The sequence below is a fragment of the Hyalella azteca genome, unplaced genomic scaffold (genome assembly GCF_000764305.2).
Source record: "Hyalella azteca isolate HAZT.00-mixed unplaced genomic scaffold, Hazt_2.0.2 contig17974, whole genome shotgun sequence".
NCBI lineage: Eukaryota > Metazoa > Arthropoda > Malacostraca > Amphipoda > Hyalellidae > Hyalella > Hyalella azteca.
In genome coordinates, this window is record NW_025947733.1 from 67505 (window position 1) to 90254 (window position 22750).

At 42.0% G+C, this 22750-nt stretch overlaps 2 protein-coding genes across 6 annotated transcripts in view; one reads left to right on the forward strand and one right to left on the reverse strand.

Moving 5' to 3' along the window:
• The window catches only part of LOC108666593 (WD repeat and FYVE domain-containing protein 3), a 20749-nt gene extending 8790 nt beyond the window's left edge, over positions 1-11959 (forward strand). For 2 of the 3 annotated variants that reach the window (XM_047885457.1, XM_047885460.1), the window contains 13 exons: positions 796-971; positions 2215-2344; positions 2746-2973; positions 3450-3641; positions 4346-4676; positions 5189-5519; positions 6280-6380; positions 6493-6618; positions 7249-7371; positions 7987-8098; positions 9016-9116; positions 11086-11242; positions 11435-11959. In XM_047885457.1, the coding sequence (XP_047741413.1) occupies positions 796-971; positions 2215-2344; positions 2746-2973; positions 3450-3641; positions 4346-4676; positions 5189-5519; positions 6280-6380; positions 6493-6618; positions 7249-7371; positions 7987-8098; positions 9016-9116; positions 11086-11242; positions 11435-11531 (2205 nt within the window). In that variant the 3' untranslated portion in view covers positions 11532-11959. The remainder of the gene's footprint in view (positions 1-795; positions 972-2214; positions 2345-2745; positions 2974-3449; positions 3642-4345; positions 4677-5188; positions 5520-6279; positions 6381-6492; positions 6619-7248; positions 7372-7986; positions 8099-9015; positions 9117-11085; positions 11243-11434) is intronic. The other variant, XM_047885458.1, reaches the window with a different exon arrangement.
• A 3645-nt stretch (positions 11960-15604) lies between these two features.
• Positions 15605-20447, reverse strand: LOC108666594. 3 transcript variants are annotated; one of them, XM_018153501.2, is made up of 6 exons: positions 20385-20447; positions 18844-18914; positions 18615-18728; positions 17739-18020; positions 17144-17407; positions 15605-16605 (listed from the first exon to the last, which is right to left on the reverse strand). In XM_018153501.2, the coding sequence occupies exons 2-6, from the start codon at positions 18905-18907 to the stop codon at positions 16559-16561; spliced, it is 771 nt and encodes a 256-aa protein (XP_018008990.1). In that variant the 5' UTR covers positions 18908-18914; positions 20385-20447; the 3' UTR covers positions 15605-16558. The 3 variants fall into 3 exon arrangements, with proteins under 3 accessions (XP_018008990.1, XP_047741418.1, XP_047741417.1); XM_047885462.1 differs by lacking the exon at positions 18615-18728 and having other exon boundaries at positions 17739-18134; XM_047885461.1 differs by lacking the exons at positions 18615-18728; positions 18844-18914; positions 20385-20447 and adding an exon at positions 18250-18579 and having other exon boundaries at positions 17739-18134.
• Positions 20448-22750: the final 2303 nt, after the last annotated feature.

The following is a 22750-nucleotide window of genomic DNA, read 5'->3' on the forward strand; positions in this document are numbered from 1 at the left end:
GAATGCTCAAGTTCTGGTCTTGAATGCTCAAGTTCTGGTCTAGAATGCTCAAGTTCTGGTCAAGAATGCTTAAGTTCTGGTCTTGAATGCTCAAGTTCTGGTCTAGAATGCTTAAGTTCTGGCCCTAAATGCTCAAGTTCTGGTCTAGAATGCTTAAGTTCTGGCCCTAAATGCTTAAGTTCTGGTCTAGAATGCTTAAATTCTGGCCCTAAATGCTCAAGTTCTGGTCTAGAATGCTCAAGTTCTGGTCTAGAATGATCAAGTTCTGGTCTAGAATGCTTAAGTTCTGGCCCTAAATGCTCAAGTTCTGGTCTAGAATGCTTAAGTTCTGGCCCTAAATGCTCAAGTTCTGGTCTAGAATGCTTAAATTCTGGCCCTAAATGCTCAAGTTCTGGCCCTAAATGCTCAAGTTCTGGTCTAGAATGCTCAAGTTCTGGTCTTAACTGCCCAAGTTCTGGTCTAGAATGCTCAAGTTCTGGTCAAGAATGCTTAAGTTCTGGTCCTAAATGCTCAAGTTCTGGTCTAGAATGCTTAAGTTCTGGCCCTAAATGCTCAAGTTCTGGTCTAGAACTGTCTCTTATACACATCTAGATGTGTATAAGAGACAGAGTTCTGGTCTTGAATGCTCAAGTTCTGGTCTTGAATGCTCAAGTTCTGGTCTAGAATGCTCAAGTTCTGGTCTAGAATGCTTAAGTTCTGGCCCTAAATGCTCAAGTTCTGGTCTAGAATGCTCAAGTTCTGGTCTAGAATGCCCAAGTTTTGGTCTTGAGTGCTCAAGTTCTGTTTTGCGTGCAGGTATTCTACAAGAACCTGGAGCTGCTGCGGCCGGCGCTGGCGCCCCTGAAGGAGGTTAAGGGCGTCGTGGGGCAGATCATGAGCGTGGACAAGGGCGTGCTCGCCGTAGAGCAGAACAAGGTCCTCATACCGCCCTCCTACCAGCGGTACCTGGCATGGGGCTTCGCTGACTACAGGTCAATAAATTACTTATATTGTACCATGTTACCTGTATCATGTTACCTGTTAATTAAAGTTTGACGAATCTGTGGAATTAGAAATCACGACACAATTTTTTTATTAAAGTTATTTCAGTATCATGTATCATAATACTTGTTTCCCCATGCCATTCTCTTGATTCAAAACTCTCACAACATGACTAGTATAGGTCACTAAGTGACTTATTCTGTATCATGTTACCTGTATCATGTTATCTGTATCATGTTATCTGTATCATGTTACCTGTATCATGTTACCTCTGTCATGTTATCTGTATCATGTTATCTGCATCATGTTTGTCGTAAGCAAAAGCCGATGTGACTCATTATGTGCTTTATTAAACAAGAACGCAAAATCCTGGAACGAAATAACACTACTATAAAACAGGAAAAACGGTAACGTAAAGGGAATATATTGATATGTGAAGGTCTTATACATAAAAAACTATTTACAGGGTAATTACAAGGAGAACATTAGTTCTACCTATGTCTTGAACGTACAAGAGCCGAGTCAATGCCAACAATGGTCACTAGTTCTAGAGCGAAGTAACTTACTCGTAGGAACTATAGTACGGAATACTATGTACATTTGGATGCTATAACAGCAATTTCATGACAATGTTATCTGTTTCATGTTACCTGTATCGTGTTATCTCTATGTTATCTCTATCATTTTATCTATGAATTATATAATGTTTTGATTCAGGTTCTACCAGTTCTCTTCTCACAAGTTGAGATATTTCATCTATGATTCTGTACGCATACATGCAGTGTGCTGAAGCTCAGCATCCTTTGAATTAAAATGCTGCGTTAAAGTCTAATTTGCTGTGCAGCCGGAGAAGGTTCAACTGGTGTGTATTGCTGTGCACTGTAATGCTGTGTATTGCTGTGCACTATAATGCTGTGTTGCTGTGCACTGTAATGCTGTGTATTGCAGTGCGCTATAATGCTGTGTATTGCTGTGCGCTATAATGCTGTGTATTGCTGTGCGCTATAATGCTGTGTATTGCTGTGCACTGTAATGCTGTGTTGCTGTGCACTGTAATGCTGTGTTGCTGTGCCCTATAATGCTGTGTATTGCTGTGCACTATAATGCTTTATTGCTGTGCGCTATAATGCTGTGTATTGCTGTCAATGCTGTGCACTGTAATGCTGTGTTGTGCTAAAATGCTGTGTATTGCTGTCAATGCTGTGTACTATAACGCGGTGCATTTGTGTGCAGCCTGCGCGTGGGGCCGTACGAGTCGGAGAAGGCCCTCCTGGTGTGGGAGGGAGACAGCGGCCACACGGGCGAGGTCCTGGCAGCCGTCTGCCCCAATGCCCGCACCATCATCACTGCCTCTACTGACACTGTGAGTAGCGTGCTGTGCTGTGCTGTCCTGTATTGTGCTGTGCTGTGTTGTGCCGTGCCGTGCTGTGCTGTGCTGTGTGTTGTTTTGTCTCCTGTGGTGCAGTGCTGTGTGCTGTATTGTGCCCTGTGGTGCCGTGCTGTGCCGTACCAAGCCGTGCAGGCGCCAGGTGGTGCGTGTTCATCACTCCCTCTGTACGCAGGTGGTGCACGTGTACGACATGTACAGGCGGCAGGTGGTGCGTGTTCATCACTCCCACTGTACGCAGGTGGTGCACGTGTACGACAATGTGCTGTGCTGTGCTGTGCTGTGCCGTGCTGTGTTGTGCTGTGCTGTGCTGTACTGTGCTGTGCTGTGCAGTGCAGTGCCGTGCCGTGCTGTGTCATCACTCCCTCTGTACGCAGGTGGTGCGCGTGTACGACATGTACAGGCGCCAGGTGGTGCACAAGTGCAGCCTGTACGGCCACAGCGATGCCGTGACGTGCGTCGCCGCCAGCACCGCCTTCGGGCTGCTCGTGTCGGGGTCTCGGGACAAGACCGCCATCATCTGGGACCTGGCCCGCCTCACCTTCGTCAGGCAACTCACAGGGCATCATGCCCCCCTCGCCGCCGTCGCCATCAGCGACAGCACCGTTAGTTTTATGCGTGCTCTCTTTGGGTAAAATTTCGGTATACTTTACTGGCTTGAAATTTTGGGTGTATGATGTCAGTGGTTCAAATTTTGGGTGTATGATGTCAGTGGCTCAAATTTTGGGTGTCTGATGTCAGTGGCTCAAATTTTGGGTGTGTGATGTCAGTGGTTCAAATTTTGGGTGTCTGCTGTCAGTGGCTCAAATTTTGGATGTGTGCTGTCAGTGGTTCAAATTTCACTATCCTGCTAAATGTCATAATTTATTGTCGGTTGAGCCGTCGTTATTTTTTCTTTCTACATATACTTCCTACGAAAACAATGTTGGTATTGTCATTTTTGACACTGTTAATCATTTCAGTCTTCATCAATTTTATTCTAAATACTTTTTTAAGAACATTATGGAATTAAAATTCTATTTTAATACCATTTATTTTTACTGTATAAGTTACTGATTTAACACGCGCACTTGGATGGCAGGGCGACATAGGCACGTGTGGAGGCACGTGGCTGCACGTGTGGAGCATCAACGGCGTGGCCATAGCGAGCGTGAACACGGCGCTGGGGGCTCGCTCAGCCCTGCAGCAGGTGCTGTGCCTCGCCTTCACCACCGCCTACGAGTGGGACCAGGACAACCTCATCCTTACAGGCTCCTCTGACGGCGTCGTCAGGGTACGTGGCTACAGTCGTCAGTTGCTTGCTTCCGGGCTAACATGAATTGTCTTCCTAATCCTTGAATTGTCTTCCTAATCCATTGTCTTCCTAAGCCATGAATTGTCTTCCTAAGCCATGAATTGTCTTCCTAAGCCATGAATTGTCTTCCTAAGCCACGAATTGTCTTCCTAAACCATGAATAGTCTTCCTAAACCATGAATTGTCTTCCTAATCTATGAATTGTCTTCCTAAACCATGAATTGTCTTCCTAAGCCATGAATTGTCTTCCGTTGGAAGCAATATACAGGCCTCCAAATAGTGACGCTAATAATGATGCGAAAGTGAACGAATTTTTTTTCTGTGGCGCAGGGCAGATGAATTGTCTTGCTAATCCATGAACTGTCTTCCTAAACCGTGCGTGATGCTTCTATCAGAGGCAGAAAATCGCGATGAGGTTTTAGTTTTCAGAACTGAATTATTCAATTTCGGATGTTAATCCAAGTGTCTCTCTTTTGCCTTTGGCAGATTCTGAATGTAATAATCAGTCACAGTTGAAACAAAAATAATTCAATGCTCATCCACAATTGAGATCATTTTTATTGCCTTCAGTGTTTCAATTTTGTTCCACTTCTTGTTTTCTTTACTTGATATAGGTATCATTATTTTTGTGGTAAAGCTTGACATTTATAAAGGGTGTTCAGACCATCATGTTGCTCGAGCAGATGTGGGGCGTGGAGTACGTACAGACGCCCATCGAGGACGACAGCGACAACAGCTCCTCTGACCCCCTCAGCAACAACACCAGCGTCAGCAGCAACAACAGCAGCAGCAAAGCCAACAAGAGAACACACGCCCCTGAAGAACTTACGGTGCCGGAGGGATCGCCTGACTTCAGTCATCCGCTTGACAGCCGTCGTGACAGTTGCCGTGACAATCGCCGTGACAGCCGCCGTGACAGCTGCCGTGACAGCCGTCGTGACAGCTGCCGAGCTGACCAACAGCAGCGAAGGCCGTCCTCTCAGCCCCACAGAGACGATGGACAGTTCTCTGGCGGTGAGATTTCTTTCCTTCTTGAGGCAGACTTCGTGGCTGAAGGCATAGGTTTTCATCTTCTTATTGGGAACCTTTCGACCTCGTGGTTGAAGGCATATTTATCTTCTTATTGTGAACCTTTCTTGACTGATGTTGATATTGCTTGCTTTCACAGTGACTGATTGATCATTATTTGTATTCGTTTCTTTCTTAGTAGGTACCTTGCTTAGACTGTAGGTATTCATATTTTTTTAATGCGATGAACTTGTTTGACTTAACCATTTTACTCTTTCTCTACTTCAAATCTCTGATTGATGCGGGACTGAAATAAGTATAAATAATCTATGACTTAAATATTTGTTTCGTAAAGTTACGGATTATCTTCTGGTAGATTTAAGTGTAGTACCGATCCTTGTGCAATTTTATTTAATACTTAGATTTTAGTCTTTTAATTCTTTCTTGGTGACTTGATTGAATTTCAATTGCGTGAATAATAATAATATAATAATAAAAGCAACAAATAATTTTTGCAGGAAGCTTCTTCCACAAAAGCGTGAGCGTTAGCAGCTTATCCGACGAGGACGACAGCCTCGTGGAGGACGCGCGTCAGGGACCTAAGTCTGCTGACGCCAGCCCGACATCAGGCACCCAAGAAACTGACCTCAAGTTAGCAGGTCTCAGCGAGGAAGCCGTTGAGCCAGCAAAAACTGACGCGGGAGCCTCCCTGAGCCTGACGTCAGGCGGGCCTAACGAGCCGCACCACCAGCAGGAGGCTCTCGATGTGGCCACCACAACTGACGGAGTCTCGTCCGAGGGAAGACAGTTGTCTCCTTCTAGGGACGCCCGTGTCACCACGTTACACAGGTGTCATGTTTACTCTAATACATTTGATAAAACTGTTCAATAAGACATACATAATATTGTCAACTTATGTCGTACCATCCAAACTTGATTAAGAACTTATTGCGGTCTAAGTACGCGTAGCGGTAAAAGTACATTTAGTCGGCAATTTCTCATCTCTGATTAGTGGGTTGAACTTGGGTAGCCGTCAGTGATTGGTGATTGGCTGACAGAAATACGGACTTTTTTTAACTAGGTACTTTTTTAATAATACATTTATCAGCAACAGCAACTCTGAACACTAGCCAACTCAGCTTAAATACATGCAAAGAACGTCAGCGACTGCAAGAAATTGCTGATCATAGCCCATAAAATGTCAACTGATATATGCACATTATCTGTGCCTGGTATCAGAGGTTCTAATTAGTGATGGTGAGACTGACATCACACATTAATTAGGAGACGCCGTGTATTTTTCAATTTGTGCTCATGTCTTATCTTCAAAGAATCAGAACAGTACAAGTGTAGTGGTAATAGAGTTTAACTATCATTATTTAGAAATATTTTGATGTTATATTTCCAAACCTACTAACTTTTCTTGCTATTTATGTGGTTCTCACTCTTATCCAGAGCCCATATCATGTCTTAGACAGCACGGTATGTGATGTAGAAACTCTGTTCTAGATATTTTGCCCTTGTAAGACCCGATTATTGTGCATACATACTCATTATTATAATTATCATTAATAATTAATTGATTGCAATTATTATATTGTATAAGCAGACAAGAAGCCCTGGCGTCCTCAAGCAGCCAGCCAAGCTTCGACACGACGGGGGGCAGCGTGGACACCCCCTCCTCCTCCCCCAGGCTGCAGCCCCCCCTCGGTCAGTGACATAATCTGTCCGCCTTAGATACAGTGTCGGGAATAACAAATTCGATATGAAATATCTGTACAAATGTGTACTCGAAGGTGTTACTCATGAGTATACATTACAGCTGTGTGCCGCGCGGTGAGCGTCGTGGAGCAGCAGCAGCAGCAGCAGCACGCCGGCAGCGCAGGGGCGCCGCCCAAGCGCCTGCAGGGCAGCAAGAGCGAGACCAGCCTGGCAGACACGGCAGCTGGTGAGCCACCTCTGGGGCTTCAGTCATGCCAACTCAATAGTATCCTTGATATTTATTTCGAACGTAGCAGTCCCAGGCCACGATGGATGCCGCTAGTAAATCTAGGCTCCCCTGAGTCGTGCCAGCTGTAGACATGGCAAGCCAGGCCTCCTTAAGTCCTACCGACTATGGATGTAGTTGTACAGATCCACATAGATGCGAACCCTCTGCGGTATCCACTAATGTTCTCTTAAAACCTTGTGTCCAAATAAACATTTATATCAGCAACACTCATTAAAGTAAAAACAAATATCTACGACAAGGAATACATAAAGTAATTAATTTCTACTTAGTATTGGAATTTTTGTACTCCAATTATGCGGACCACATCAATGTGCAAGCATTGTGATCTAATAACCACTGGCTCGTCTCATTAACCAGATGAGCCTCATTGGAATAAATTAAAAAGCGTTCTTATCTCCTCACAATGGGGCTCAGTGAGCGGTAAGTTCGATTAACCAGTGCTATGATGAGCGTTAATTTATTGCATTTCCATCGAGTTAAAAGGCATGCCTTTTCCTTTCAGTTGCCTACTTATTTCTTGCCTATTTTCGTTTTTTTCTACCGAAGAATAAACGACGTCTTTTCCAGGTTTGGGTCAAAGCTGCGCCCCCAGCGACGCGTTCGAGGTGATCACCGAGGCGGAGGTGCGGGAGGCCCAAAGTCAGGAAGCCCTGCTCTCCCCCCCTGGCAGGAGTGAGGTCCTCATGCCGGGTTAGTCACCCTCGCACTATTTATCTATAGACATTTTGTAATGTTTTTGACATTCATCTTATAATATGTTCTTATGGGTTTATAAAGTGTCGCTTAGAGGTATTTTCTCTGAATTCTAATTTTCGTGTCCCCTTATGCTGGGAACGGTCCTTTCACTATGCAAACTTTGGTAAGCTCTTTCGAGAAAGAGAATGTCGTTGGAAATCCTCTTTATTTCGAAGGAATTGTGTATATCATTCGCGTTGAATCAGTCCAGCATCAGTTTTTATCATAATTGAGTACAAAGCAGACCGCATTTACCTATTTTATGATATTCAGTAAGTTCTCGTGTTGGGCGAAGAACAGGGATACTTGGGAACTTGTGATCGAATTAAAATAGCATGCTAAGACCGATGCAGGGCCTGTCACCATGGTGGGTGTGAGCTGTTCTTAGCATATATAGGTGGGTCATGGCGGATGTAAATGAGTCATGGCGGATGTAAATGAGTCATGCCGGATGTAAATGGGTCACGGCGGATATAAATGGGTCACGGCGGGTGTAAATGGGTCATGGGTGTAGGCAAGTCAAGTAATATGACATATGTTTTGTTGTTGACTGAGCTGGTGTGTGTGCAGGCATGCGGTGGACGTGCCAGCTCGTGTTCCGGCGGCAGCTGACGGCGCACACGGCCTACGACCGCAGCGACAACGCTGAGCCTGCCTCCGTCACCGCCATCACCGTCGCCAGGTGCTGTCCTGCCTCACCCTGCCTCACCCTGCCTCATCCTACCTCACCCTGCCTCATCCTACCTCACCCTGCCTCATCATACCTCACCCTGCCTCACCTTGTCCTTACGTGCCATCACCTGCCTCAACCTATCCTTACATGCCATCCCCTGCCTCAACCTTCCCTCACATGCCATCACCTGCCTCAACCTTCCCTCACATGCCATCCCCTGCCTCAACCTTCCCTCACATGCCATCCCCTGCCTCAACCTTCCCTCACATGCCATCCCCTGCCTCAACCTTCCCTCACATGCCATCACCNCAACCTATCCTTACGTGCCATCACCTGCCTCAACCTGTCCTTACGTGCCATCACCTGCCACAACCCATCCTTACGTGCCATCACCTGCCTCAACCTGTCCTTACGTGCCATCACCTGCCTCAACCTCCGTCACTTGCTATGTTCATGTCCCCAGCTACACTCAGATTATATTTTAACGCTGCTCCATAATTGAACATATGCCCCGTTTAATTGAACTAATGCTTGGTATGACTGAACTAGTGCCCCATATAATTGAACTAATGTCCCGTATAATCTAACTAATGCTCCGTATAACTGAACTAATCCCCTTATAATTGAACTAATGCCCCGTATAATTGAACTAATGCCCCGTATAATTGAACTAATGCCCCGTATAATAATTTGTTCCACGTGCAGAAGGATGTGCTTCTCTTTATAGTGCAGATATGTTGAGCTAATGTATTTGTCCTGTCTACACTCAGAAATAAGTGGAACTTTGTCTTGATAGCGCTGCATTTTCCGATGCACGTCTTTCCCTAGTTTTTTCCGGCAAAAAGGCGGATCAATGGTGCAGCAGAAAGTGCGTCGCCATATGGACAATATGACTCGCTAATTGTTGTGAGTGTTGTGTCGTGCAGAGACCACCGCAGCGTGCTTGTAGGGGACGCCCGTGGCAGGGTCTTCTCGTGGGGCGTGGTCGAGGCCCGGGGGGCGGGGGCGGCGACCCGCGCTGCTCCAGGTCAGGACCTATACTTTTTCAGGGCCTATGCTTGCCTATAGGCAAGTGTACTTGCCTATAGGTCAGGGCTTATACTTTCTCAGGGCCTATACTTGCCTATAGGCAAGTGTACTTGCCTATAGGTCAGGGCCTATACTTTCTCAGGGCGGATACTTGCCTATACTTGCCTATAGGTCAGGGCCGATACTTTCGAAAAAAGTTAAGAGATCGTAAGTTCATCAGCCAATCATTGACGGCCTTTCAAGCAAAATCCACCAATCGTAGACAAGAAAATAATGCGTAAGTATTTACGTTCACTAAGCGAGTTTTGAAAGTATGGCCCCAGGTTGCTAGAGGCAATCAAAGAAATGTGTGATGCTTTGTCCAAATGATAATGCAAATTTTTGCCCGTGTGGTGGTATCTCTGACCGAGTTTGGCCCGCCTAAAGGAAGTATCAGGGATACGTGCATAGAAGTGTCAATATTTAGACAATGTCACCTACTTTTTTTTCAGTGTGTGCTATGCCTGCCCCCGCTTAGTTGAGACATCATCAGTGGGGCACTCTATTCCTCTATGATATTCCTACTCACGTCTTGTTGTCATTATTGTTATATTTAAGGCTTTTTATTGTTCTTTTTTGTTCGTAAGTCGAAATTAGATCGCTGCTCTTTACCATCATTTCTCATAGCATTCTTCATCACATATCCCTTACTTTTAAGGTAAATATTGCAGGTGTGACATGCATGCTGAAAATGCTGCAAGTAAACGTGATTTAATGGAGATAACGGGCAGTTCAGCTTGATTACAATTCCTCGAGCCTGAGGCTCGTGGAATTATGAATTAATTCGAATAATTAATTCATAGCACGTTCGGCTAAATTTCATACAAAATCTATTATTATCATAATTATTTTTAAGTTTGCTTGAAGCAGCAATGAACTGTCAGGTTATTGACATAATTTACAATCTTCCATGCACTGACCTTAGAATCATTTGTTATAATTCGTATCATTGCTAATACAAACTATGATCTTTAGATTTGTCGAATATGGACGGATGTACCGAACCAGTATTGAATGTATCTTTCTTATCTCTGAGGTGTTTACGGTAATGTGGAAGTATATGTTTTGATGTAGTGGCTCGTTATGTTGTTAGCGCTCATTGAATCGCTTAATAACATGAATAAAGGATGTATATGTGTTGTCTGTGTGCTGAGTAAATGAGTTGAGATCACAAACACAAGTCGCGGTCTACGTGGTCTTGGTTCTCTGTGCTGAGTAATTTCATGAATAACGTTAATATATCTGCCTCTATAATATCTGTATTGATTAAATGAATGAAAAAAATACAGATGTCTACCTTCCTTGGCTGAGTAAGCTCCTAATTAACGTTATTAAAAGCTTTGTATGTGCCCTGTGCTGAATAATTTCCAGAAGAACATAAATGCAGGCTTTGTATGTTCGGTGTGCTGAATAATTGGTGAATACCGTAAATACAGGCTTTCTATGACACTTATTAAGTAAGTGAATGGAATACAAGCTTGCTATCTTCTATGTGCTAAGTAAACAAAACACAACACAGGTCGCGGGCTGGGTGGCATATGACACCTGTATTAAGTAAATGGATGGAATACAAGCTTGTTATCTTCTGTGTGCTAAGTAAATATATGTAACACAGGCTTGTTATCTTCTGTGTGCTAAGTAAATGGATGTAACACAGGCTTGTTATCTTCTGTGTGCTAAGTAAATGGATGTAACACAGGCTTGTTATCTTCTGTGTGCTAAGTTAACACAAAACACAACACAGGTCGAGGGCTGGGTAGCATATGACACCTGTATTAAGTGGATGGAATACAAGCTTGCTATCTTCTGTGTGCTAAGTTAACACACAACACAGGTCGCGGGCTGGGTGGCATATGACACCTGTATTAAGTAAATGGGTGTAACACAGGCTTGTTATCTGCTGTGTGCTAAGTATATACACAACACAGGTCGCGGGCTGGGTGGCAGCAGCGTGAACCTGTCGTCGTCCACCGACCATTGGGTTAGTGATGCTCAGTGCCCCTCCTGTAGCGCATGCCATCTCACCTTCACACTTTACGAACGCAAGCACCATTGCCGCAATTGTGGCCGCATTTTCTGTGCAAAGTAAGTGCTGCTTCATCCCTCCATGCNTCGGTGCACTTCATCTGTTCATCTGACCATCTCATTCGCTACACGCACCCTTTTTTACTTTGGTTGCAAATCTATCTTTTTTTTTCTGTATCTATTTTGTTTTTGTTGCGATTTCCAAGAACTAATTAGATGCATTATTAATTTACGATGAATTTTGGATTTCAGGTGCAGTCGCTTCGAGTCCGAAATACCTCGGCTAAAGATGAACAAACCCGTGCGAGTGTGTCGCAACTGCCACCTCTTGCTTAAGGGGTCCTCTTAGTGGCAGCCAGTAATGGCTCCTCTTAGTGGCAGCCAGTAATGGCTCCTCTTATCAGCTCCTCATAACGGCCCTCTTCAGTATCTCCTCTCAAGAGCTAATATAAGAGCCCGCGGTGTCAGCCCTACAGATTCTCACCGCTGACGTCACGTCTCCCACGCATGACGTTTATACTTCTTCCTCCTCACTATCCTGCATAAAGATGATCTGGTCCGCCTTGTCGTCCTCGTAATTCATTGTTCAGTGGATAGTGATCCTCAACATATAACATTATTTCGTAATGGAATCTGATGCTGCTCTGTATTGAACATTCCACTTACCTCCTCTGTACTCGGCGAGCTTCACCCGAGCGTCATAGCCGTCGATATGTCGAGCTTTAGGATAGGCAGGCCCTTGACGATAATGTACAATAAGTAGTGTAATAGATAAGTAGTTGAAACCATTGTGGTGAAATGTGAGCACCATTATGGTGAAATGTGAGTACCATTGTGGTGAAATGTGAGCACCATTATGGTGAAATGTGAGCACCATTTTGGTGAAATGTGAGCACCATTGTGGTGAAATGTGAGCACCATTGTGGTGAAATGTGAGCACCATTATGGTGAAATGTGAGCACCATTGTGGTGAAATGTGTTGGGCTGCAAGAAATATAGTACAGTAACGTGCTCTGCAAGTAATGGAATTAAGGCGATGTTATCACAGGCAGGTTCGTTGGTTTCTGTTCAGCCGCCAAGATCTTGAATGTTTGACTTGTATGAAAAGTGTTTCACAGTCAATAGCGTCTAGTTTTTTGTGTTTACATTCTATCACCTGTTACATTGTATTCAGTTGTTATTTCAATGATGAGAACGCTCCAGTACAGCTCTTGATAATGACACTTGCATGGAACAATATGTATATTACACAGGCCGATGATTCCATTATGTATATGTATTACGCAGCGGTAGAAATACATAATCTGTATGTGTTACTCAGAAGTATAATAACATTATGTATATGTATTACTCAGAAGTACGTTTCCATTATGTAAATGTATTACACAAGTGTACATGTTCATTATGTATTACCCTAGAGTACAATAGCAGTATGTAATGTGTTACATCAACGTCGTTTAGTACGCGATTGATTTCATCTCCTGTATTTTTTTGCGCTGCCCGCTCAGTTGTGACGCGTCAAGCTCTTCTCTGGTATTTATTTGACTGATAAACTATTATATTAATAGTATTATTTAACAATTGAGGGAATTTTAATATATTTTAACCGTGTAATATAATTTTAAGCTGACGCTTCCTAAGTCCATTAATTTATTTTAACTCATCAGGCTGTGATGCTCAGCCTGATTCCAGATCCCTTCTATTTCTTGTTTCCCATTACTTTAGCCCAATGGTCGATGGCTGATATTTTAATTTGATTCCCATCACTTCATCTTGCATCAAATTCTCGTAAGTTATTTCTAATTTCTCTCACGCGTCCCAAGAACTTAGAAGCCTTCTAAAAATATTCTTTTGCATTGAAAAACCAAAACGAGACTTTTATCGTATTCAAGAATGATCTGTAATTTTCACTAATAATTGGGAAAATTATTTTATGCACGAAATATTTTAATGAATTCCTCCCTGCACGCTGGCATTGTTGTTCCTTAGTTTTAGCCTCGTGAATTAATTATTTATTCATTCACGGCAAGAGTGGTGCCGGCACTGCAAGGCTCAGTGTTGAACTCTATTCAAATTGTATCATGCAGGAATAATCGCTATCTTCGCGATTAAATTAAAAAAATTCCAATTAAATCGCTTAATTGGAATTATTCCTACTTCATATCATTTAATTATGTTAATTAACTATTCCATTTAAGTGTGACTGATACTTATCTTTTAATTCTGACTGATACTTAGCTTTTAAGTGTTACTGATACTTATCATTTAATTCTGCCCAATATCTGTTAATTAAATTCTTTCTATTTGTAGCTCATAGCACTCCATTTTTTAAGCTTTATCTCCACACATTTGACTATATTATAACATCACCATATAAAGAATCTAGTATCTATTTTGAGCACAGCATCTCCATTTAATAGTTAAGTGAAGCCCCTCCATTACCTGAGTTACCCGTTACTTCTAACCAAGTTACCCGTTAAGTGAAGCCCCTCCATTCCCTGAGTTACCCATTACTTCTGAGCAAGTTACCCGTTAAGTGAGGTCCCTCCATTACCTGAGTTACCCATTACTTCTGAGCAAGTTACCCGTTAAATGAGGTCCCTCCATTACCTGAGTTACCCATTACTTCTGAGCAAGTATTCCTTGATGCTGAGGTCACTTGAGTGCGATGAGAGGTTTTATCTCATAACGAGTCATTTATATTCTGCCAAATAACTTATATATTTTGCCTTGATTTAATAATTAACAAATCTGATTACCATTTATTTTAGCACCTAGTCTAAGTTTTGACGCGAGACAAGCGTATTGTTATCATAATATATATATATTTGATAGACATGAATGTAATTTAGTAGATCTCGACACTTTAAGCTGTAGATTATATATACCGAGATGAACATATTTTCGAACATATTAACCTAATCCTAAGTTAATTTATTGATCGTAGGACTGTTTGTTTAAATTAGCTTCATTACACACGCAGTCAAGTTTAATTTTTTTTTTAGTAGATCGCATTAATTCTCTCTATTTTAGTGAGGATGTTTCCTAAGTTATTCCTTACTGACTTGTAACAAAGAAATGTTATCTCTCCATTATTGTGTCAGGCCTTCGTCATGATAATCGAATATAGCGAGTGTAGAAATTATGCCGTTGGACCTAGCGTGTTGGTACTGAACTTCATTACATCTTTGGCAGCTACGAGACTCCGGTTTGATATTAACAATATGCATATAGATAGACATATATATATATTAGTCAACTAATAGATGTATAATATTCTAACGCTCCTAACGTAAGCTATCATCTCTTTACGATAAATTTAAAAATGTGGTGAGCTGAAACCAGCCACAGCCCCACAATCCTTCCGGACTGTTAAAGTGTTCAACATAGTTCTCAATATGGCAGACATAATTTCTCAGAACACCATGCGAGAAACACTGCGAATTTTGCATGTGAAATGAATGGCCATAGAATAATTTAGGATGACAAACGCAGTATCTGTTGTGAATTTGCCGGTGTTGTGTGGTAATAATCATTTTTCCTTTACCACATTAATAAATTATCTACTTAATTACGTTGAAAAAGTGAATTGAAACTTTCCTTTGAGGCAGGCGAACAAGGTGGAATGTTTGTGGTTAATCATTCATTGGCTGCTGACGATAGAGTTCGCTAGTAGCACAACAGACGATGTTCAGGTAAGTCCCGGACCTTCTGTAGGCCTCGAGCATTGTACCCCATGGCGCTGGTAAGACCCCAAGTGATGTAGTTAGTCATGGCGCCGGTAGTCCTCAGGATAGTTTCTGGATTAATGCTTACAGTCAACGTAATTAATTAAACTATGATCACTGGCAGGAACGATGCGTCCTCTGTGACGTGACACAAGGTGTTGGTACACGTGGACAGTAGTGGTGACCAGTACATTTTTCAAGTACTAACCGCCACCATCCACCGCACCGCACCATCCTTGGCCTCGTGTATAGGCGCTACTGGCCACAGAACATGGAAGGTCCCAGTATTCCTTTACACGAGGCCAGTAGCGTAATAGTTAGTGACCGTTAACATTTGTAAGTTCTAATGACCGCCACTACTGGCTTTCGTGTACAAGCACCCATTGCTCTGGGGAGTGGCTGTTATCTGCCATCATCACTCAACTCTTTCCTGACTTTTGATGACGGTAACTCTAGTGACCAGGCCTTTAGTTACAAATAGCATTCCTATCAATAGACAAAAACGTATTAGTTTGTCCGTATCTCCATGTATAGAAACGTGTGATTGTAGGCGTGGTATAAGCCAGTGAATAGTTTGACTGGTAACTTAATCCGCTTGACATACAATCAGTACTGAAGGTGTATCGCTGTCAACCTTCCCTGTAGGCGGTTCTGACGGTCACATGTGAAGTGTTGCGGTAATAAATGCTAGACATATGCATATTTATTTTATTGCAAACCTGGAAGCAGAAACGGCCATAACATTGCAGAGTTGTGTTGGCCGAGTATCTGCCATATCCCATATCTAAGACAACCATCTCCTGAAACAACCTGAATATCCCATAGACAATTTTTCGTGGTGCGTAATCACGAATATTACGTTATATTAACATTATTTTGATCTTGAATAAAAACAATGCTTTATTAAATGCGAGAACAATTACTGATTCATTATATCGGATTAAAAGGCAATAAGGCACTCTACCTTAGCGTGGCACTCTACTCTACCATAATTTGAAGTTGAACTCATCCACACGTCCTGACTGCTGCACTGTGAGTGCAGTGATGTATAACTATCATTGGAGTGACCTCGTGTATCGTTACAGTAACCTTTTACATCATTAGAAAAAACCTGCGCATCATTAGAGTACCGCTACCCAGATCACGTACTGCTTCAGAAAGCTGCAGCTGATCACATGTTATGTGGGACACATTACATGTAATCACCTCATTGCCTCTTAACTCCAATTCTTCAATAACTGGATAATAAGAGGCAATGAATAGAATTACATTATTGTAAGTATCTTCAATTACATTGGAGCTTTAACGCATGAATTCCCGCAAGAACATATTAATACTTTCACTCGTCGGCAAAAAGATAATTGCATTATAAGAAATGGAGAAGTAGCAGCCATTGCCAGATCAGTATAGGTGCCATAGGTACAATTACCACTGACATCCAACCCACGAAATAACAACTGGAACGTGCAACGTCAGTTGTACGTGAATGAAACTGACGAAAACTTACGACGTTACTTGAAGTATCCGTAGACAAATCGTTGTGCGCGGTTCCTTAGAAGACCATAGTTGGACTTACGAAACTACTCCAGACTCTAAAAATGCATACAAGATTGCAGCGTATAGAGGTAGTGAAGTTGGTCATTCCATTTTATTGGTTCAGGAACTTCTGCAAGACTTCGCAGAGAGCTACAGCTCCTGAAATTGACATATAGGCGTTAATGTTAAGAGTTCTTCATGATTTGCGGATATTATTTCACCGTAGCAGGAGGTTCACAGGAAACTAGTACTGGAAAAAATATATGAACTCATAACGGGAGTTACGGATAATACAAGACCACTCCTCACAGAGATCCTGGATACTGAAAGTCCAAAATCTCGTGCATTAATGTGTGTTTTATTATTAGCATAGTTGTTTTATCTATATTTAGTATACATGCATTGATAGGTATGTAATTATGCGTAAAAACGGAATAGCAGTACTCTGTTATCACATTTCACCTGAATTATAATTATGTAATCGTGTATGAGAGGCGCGAGGTCTCAAATAACCAGAGCGCTGAAGCAAAAAAACGAGATGCATCTTAGGACAGGTGAACAAAGAGAAGGAAGAAAGTGACCTCCACATGCAAAGTAGGAGCGGTGAACACCCACAAAAACAGGAAAAAATGCACGTTCAGAAAATGTCCATGGAATACAGAATACGTTAAATTATATGTATCAGATGCGAACTCACCAGCCTCTTTGTAGAAAGCAGCGCGCTGCTCGGCCGTCTGGTAGGTCTGGGGCACGTACGGAGGTCTGAAGACGTCCGTCATGAGTGCAAGTTCTGTGAGGGCGATGATGACGTCATCAGTGGCGGGCAGATGGGGCAGGCGGGGGGCCACAGCGGCGGTGACTTTCCGGGGCACTATGCCCCGCATCAGGGGGGCGGTTTGTCCACCAGGATTCAAAGCTTTGATGTCAAATGTCTTAACGAACTCGAAGATAGCGGCGAGGTCTATGAGGTTAGGGGGAAATTCAATAATAAGCTGGGACTTGTATCAAAATATGGTAAACGTGGGTACTTATGCAAGAGAAGCTTGACGGAGATTATACTTAAACTACAGAGGATTTCGTTAGCAGAAAAAAATTTAAAATACTTCAATGATAAAAAATTTAAATAAATGTCTCATCGAAACAATCGAATGCCGCCCAGACGCCATTTACTTTGCTGTCACGTGGCAACTTATACCATTTTAATTTAAAGTAAGCAACGTGCTTTATAAATGTTGTCATTAGCATTGGATGATGAACTACAGGACAAGTTATTATCAGAGTGGCGGACTCACGGAGCTGGTTGGACAGGGCAGGAGTGGCCGCCCCAGGGAATTTCGAGGCGTTGATGGCCTCAGCAAGAGAGAGGAGGGCGTTCAAGATGTGGAGGGAGGGACTTGCCCCCATGACCTCAACGTACGTCTTGGCAATTTTGTCGTACTTGTGTGCTGTGTTGGGAAGTACGGTTACATTCCACGGAACGCTGAACCTCGACGACCACACGATGTTGTTGGCGGTGGCTTCAGGCACGGGGGGGTCGTGAGGGGCGGGCTGGATGATGAGGGGACCAAGCATGCCTGATCGCTTTACTCGCATTTGGGTTAATTTTTGCAATGCTTCAAGATCAATGCCGGTTGCAGGGTCAATATTCGGTGCTTTCGTTGAAGTGACGACATCGGTAACTGTCAAGCCTTTGGAAGAAAATGGCGTCGGGTGAAATAATAAAGATCTTTTCACTGCATATACGCGGGTTAATAACTCATGTTTAATGTAAGTGTTGTTACAATAACAGCTCATATTCCTCACCCATAACAGCAGTCAGCATAAGTGCGTTCATCAGCGACAGCAGCAGCCCCCTAGAGTACGCCATCTTGTTTCTGGGGAAAACTCTTAATTTTAGGAGGAAAGCCAGATGAACCTTGTTAAAGCTATGATTATTGCTCATGAGAATAATTACAGCTGCAAATTTTTAGCGAGAGCAGCCTGGTAACGTTACAATTCTTGATTATGAAAATTGGCTAGACAACAAATGGTTTACAAAATTTTAAGGGGAATTTCAGCCCTAGTATTTCAGCTGACTTGACTTCGAATGTACGTAAAACGATGAAGTGTAACGTTACTCAGACGGTCTCTTGCCAGCAGTAAAGTTATTTGGATAAAACCGTTATCACCTGATCGCTTTACTCGCATTTGGGTGAATTTTTGCAAGGCTTCAAGATCAATGCCGGTTGCAGGGTCAATATTCTGTGCTTTTGTTGAAGTGACGACATCGGTCACTTGCAAGCCTTCGGAATAAAATGGCATCGGGTGAAATAATAAAGATGTTTTCACTGCATATATGCGGGTTAATAACTCATGTTTAATGTAAGTGTTGTTACAATAACAGCTCATATTCCTCACCCATAACAGCAGTCAGCATAAGTGCGTTCATCAGCGACAGCAGCAGCCCCATAGAGTACGCCATCTTGTTTCTGGAAAAACTCTTCATTTTAGGAGGAAAGCCAAATGAACCTTGTTAAATCTATGATTATTGCTCATGAGAATAATTATAGCTACAAATTTTTAGCGAGAGCAGCCTGGTAACGTTACAATTCTTGATTATGAAAATTGGCTAGACAACAAATGGTTTACAAAATTTTAAGGGGAATTTCAGCCCTAGTATTTCAGCTGACTTGACTTCGAATGTACGTAAAACGATGAAGTGTAACGTTACTCAGACGGTCTCTTGCCAGCAGTAAAGTTATTTGGATAAAACCGTTATCGAAAATTACAAGGAATCACATTTCTAGCATCGCAATTTGGCAACAAAGAAAGTATTTAAGGCTGAGAGTGCCAGCCGCCGGGCATCAATATTGTTTTGCATTGTGTGTAGCAGCAATATTAGGATATATCCCTACATACACTACAGTGTCAAAATGTGTTTAAAATTGAAGGCTTCGTTGTTCTTATTATTGCACCAACTGGAACCAATGCAAAGTGAACTTGTCTCTGGAATGATTAATTAGAAAAGTTATTAATACCGCAGCGTTAACTCCTAGCTAGACAGCAGAAGACGCATTCTCTTCGTTATTGTGAAGGTTTTATCGCGCTTACACGAGTCAATTGTATAGCATCTCTTCATAACTCATCCTGGACAGTTAACTACATTGTTCTGGTGAGTGTAGGCAGTGAAGCAACAATTGCATCATCATACCGATCACGTCATACCGTATTTACGCTAATAATGGCTGGTGGTGCTATTTGGTTAAACTTGTATTCATGTCAAATTATATTGAATTTGTCGGCTTCTTTTTATAAAGAATAATAATATCTTTAAAAAATGAAGATAAAGTTATTCAGGGGCTTCAGAATATTTTAGGAGGGCTAAAGACCTCCTAAATTAGACCTTTAGCGCAGTAGCTAAAAAATTCTTCTTGACTGAAACCATTCCGCAAGATCGAAACGTCTCCATTATTTCTACTGAAAAAAAACTAGAACTAAATCCGTTTACATTCAAAGTATATTCTGCAATGTGCCATATCTAAGAAGCTTTACTTCACCGAACCATCTCGCCACTCAAGTTCGCAACAATGGTACGAGCGTATGTAGCTTGCTTGCCCACGGAGATCTTTGACTTATCGCACACCTCCAGGGGCCGTATTATCAAAACTTCGTATGTTCACTACAATGTTATGTAGCACGTTTGCCCAAAGAAATCGGCAAGAAGTAATTAAGGAGCAGGCATTGCCGACTTCGCGCACCATCAACGATTTACAATGAATGTGTTATGTTCAATTGCAGTACCAGAACGATTAAGGCCACCACAGCACCAAACAAGTATGGTAAACTTTCTTGGCAGCGGTTTTTAAAATGCAGTCTAACAACCATATGCTTATAATCTTGGTGTTATTGTTGTATTGGACGGACTAGACTTGAGAATTTCTGGAGAAGGACAAACTCACCACGGTGGTAGACCTGCAAGTAATGCTGTAGACGATCGCCGGCTTTTATATACTGTAGTCTTCGCAGCCCCCCTCCATGTTGAACCAAGCACGCACCATGAAACTTGCTTCACTGATAAGGCAATCATATAATCACTAGAAGGCTTCTCACGCAGTGAAATGATGCAATCATAATAATGATTTTCAACCATTACCAATTGAAAACTCGTGTGGAATTGGAAAATAGTTAATTTTCCGGGTTCATATTGCGGCTTTTCGTCATTGACTTCTGCACTAACAGCCTCAATCACCAAGAACATTAAAACTGAGATCCGAAATGAATGGAATAAGGCTTTCAGCTGGACATGGAATGAGACTTTGTCTAAATAGTGATGCATTTTGCCCATCTTTTGGCCATCCTGAACCAGGTAATGAGTGGAGCGATAACCCAGTCAGCGTTTCGGGCTGTAGGGTAACATGGGGCAGAGAGCCCCTTGCGGGTCATGGGCCCATAGCGGGTTTCTCGCTAAGTATGGCAGATATTGGTCCGTGTTCTCTACCGCCGGTCGACAGTTTCACTGGCATGAAGTGTACGGATTTACGTTTTGCTAAGAGTTTGCGTTATTAGGTTATTTGTGAATAACTTTTTTAGCCCAGATAAATTTTTTTTGCTGCTAAGTAAAACTGTTTTCGATTACTGTAGATGAAGCTTTTGAAATTACTGTGAATTATATTTTGAAAGTAATATTTATAGGGATTATTTTGAGATCAAGTTTAGACTATTAGCTTCTAAAATAAAATGTTGACACGATATAAATTGAAATGATACCTAGTGGGGCAACGGGCCCACGCGATTTTATTACATTTTTCTTATTTTTAACTGTAAAGTGTTGTTTTATCATTTTTAAACGAAAAATCTGCAATTGTGGTAAAGGGACCAAGGGCCCTTTTACTAAGGTTTTTTTGTGGTAAAGGGACCAAGGGTTGCCTTGCCCCAAGCCCATGGGCCCATTGCCCCAGGGGTGGAGCAATGGGCCCATTTTGGCACTTTTTACAAAATAGTGTTTCATTAAAAATTGACTAACTCTATAGGCGTCTAATTCACATCATACATTCCTCATTAGTTGTACCTTTAAACAAAACGAAGAACCACCTCGTATCAATTAAAACTTCATCAAAATTTTAGTTTAAAAAAAGAGGGGGCGCGCTGCCCCATATTGCCCTACATGTCACATGGCCCATTCATTTTCTGAGCATGATCATCAGAATCACGTGGTTATCCCCAGGATAAGCCTGACATCATGGAATTCTCGCTGACAAGTAGCCACGATTTCGCTGAAATAATTTATTTTCGAACATCACTATTGATGTCTAACCAAACTATAGCCATAGGGGCCCGCATAGATAGGAGCCCGTAATAATAACACGAGGGTTTCATTTCTTATTTTTGTAATTTTCTCACTGAGTTCGAAGGCATGCAATTGAAATGTACATTACCACAACGTCTTGTTTTAGAGCGTCGTTTGTAATAAGGCGATTAGTCCTAATTAATGCCAGATAACAATATTAATTCAGAGAATGTTAATAACATTAAAATGAAGCTTTAAGTACGGCGCACGTGATGGCTGCGTAACGAGAAAATGCTTATAGTGGCGTCACGTTTATCACGAGAGCGTCCTGAGTAGAATATATGTATATTAAACACTAAATATTAATATTCTTTTTAATGGCATCAAACGCTTCTGAAAGTAAATGATCGAACTGATGGATTTTTCCCAGGTATAAAATTTTTAGAAAGCTTGAACTGTTTTCCAATTTATCTATTACGATTAGTTATAAATCTGTTAAATTAATCTTCAACGAGGAAATAATGCACATCATTAACGCCTCCTCGGTGACACAATTAAAAAAAATCCGCCTGCAGCAACGAAATAATTCAAATAAGTTAAATTTTCCACGGTAGTTTCTGCCCGAATACTTATAGTGTTGAACATTTTATATAGTATTTGTGTTGAACATTTTTTATAATACTTATAGTGTTGAACATTTGGTCATTAATAGCAAGGCGCTGCCTGCTGCTCTGAGAAACTCTTCATTCTAGGTTTATGGGGGCCATCATTAGGATTATTTTTAACATAAAGTTCGTTTGCTTATCGCCTCTTTGCACACATTAACTTTTATCGGAGGTTTTTTTTTAATCTAAGCTGATGTTCAATTTTCCAATAAATGAAAGTTTTAATTTAAAAATATTGTTCACCTTCAGAAACAATCAAACTATGTATCCCTACTTAATCATCGACATTTACGTCCGAAGTCAAGTCAGCTTATATAAGGCTAGACCAGAGCTGGGCAACGCTACTTTGAAATGTAGCGGCCGCTACCGCTAC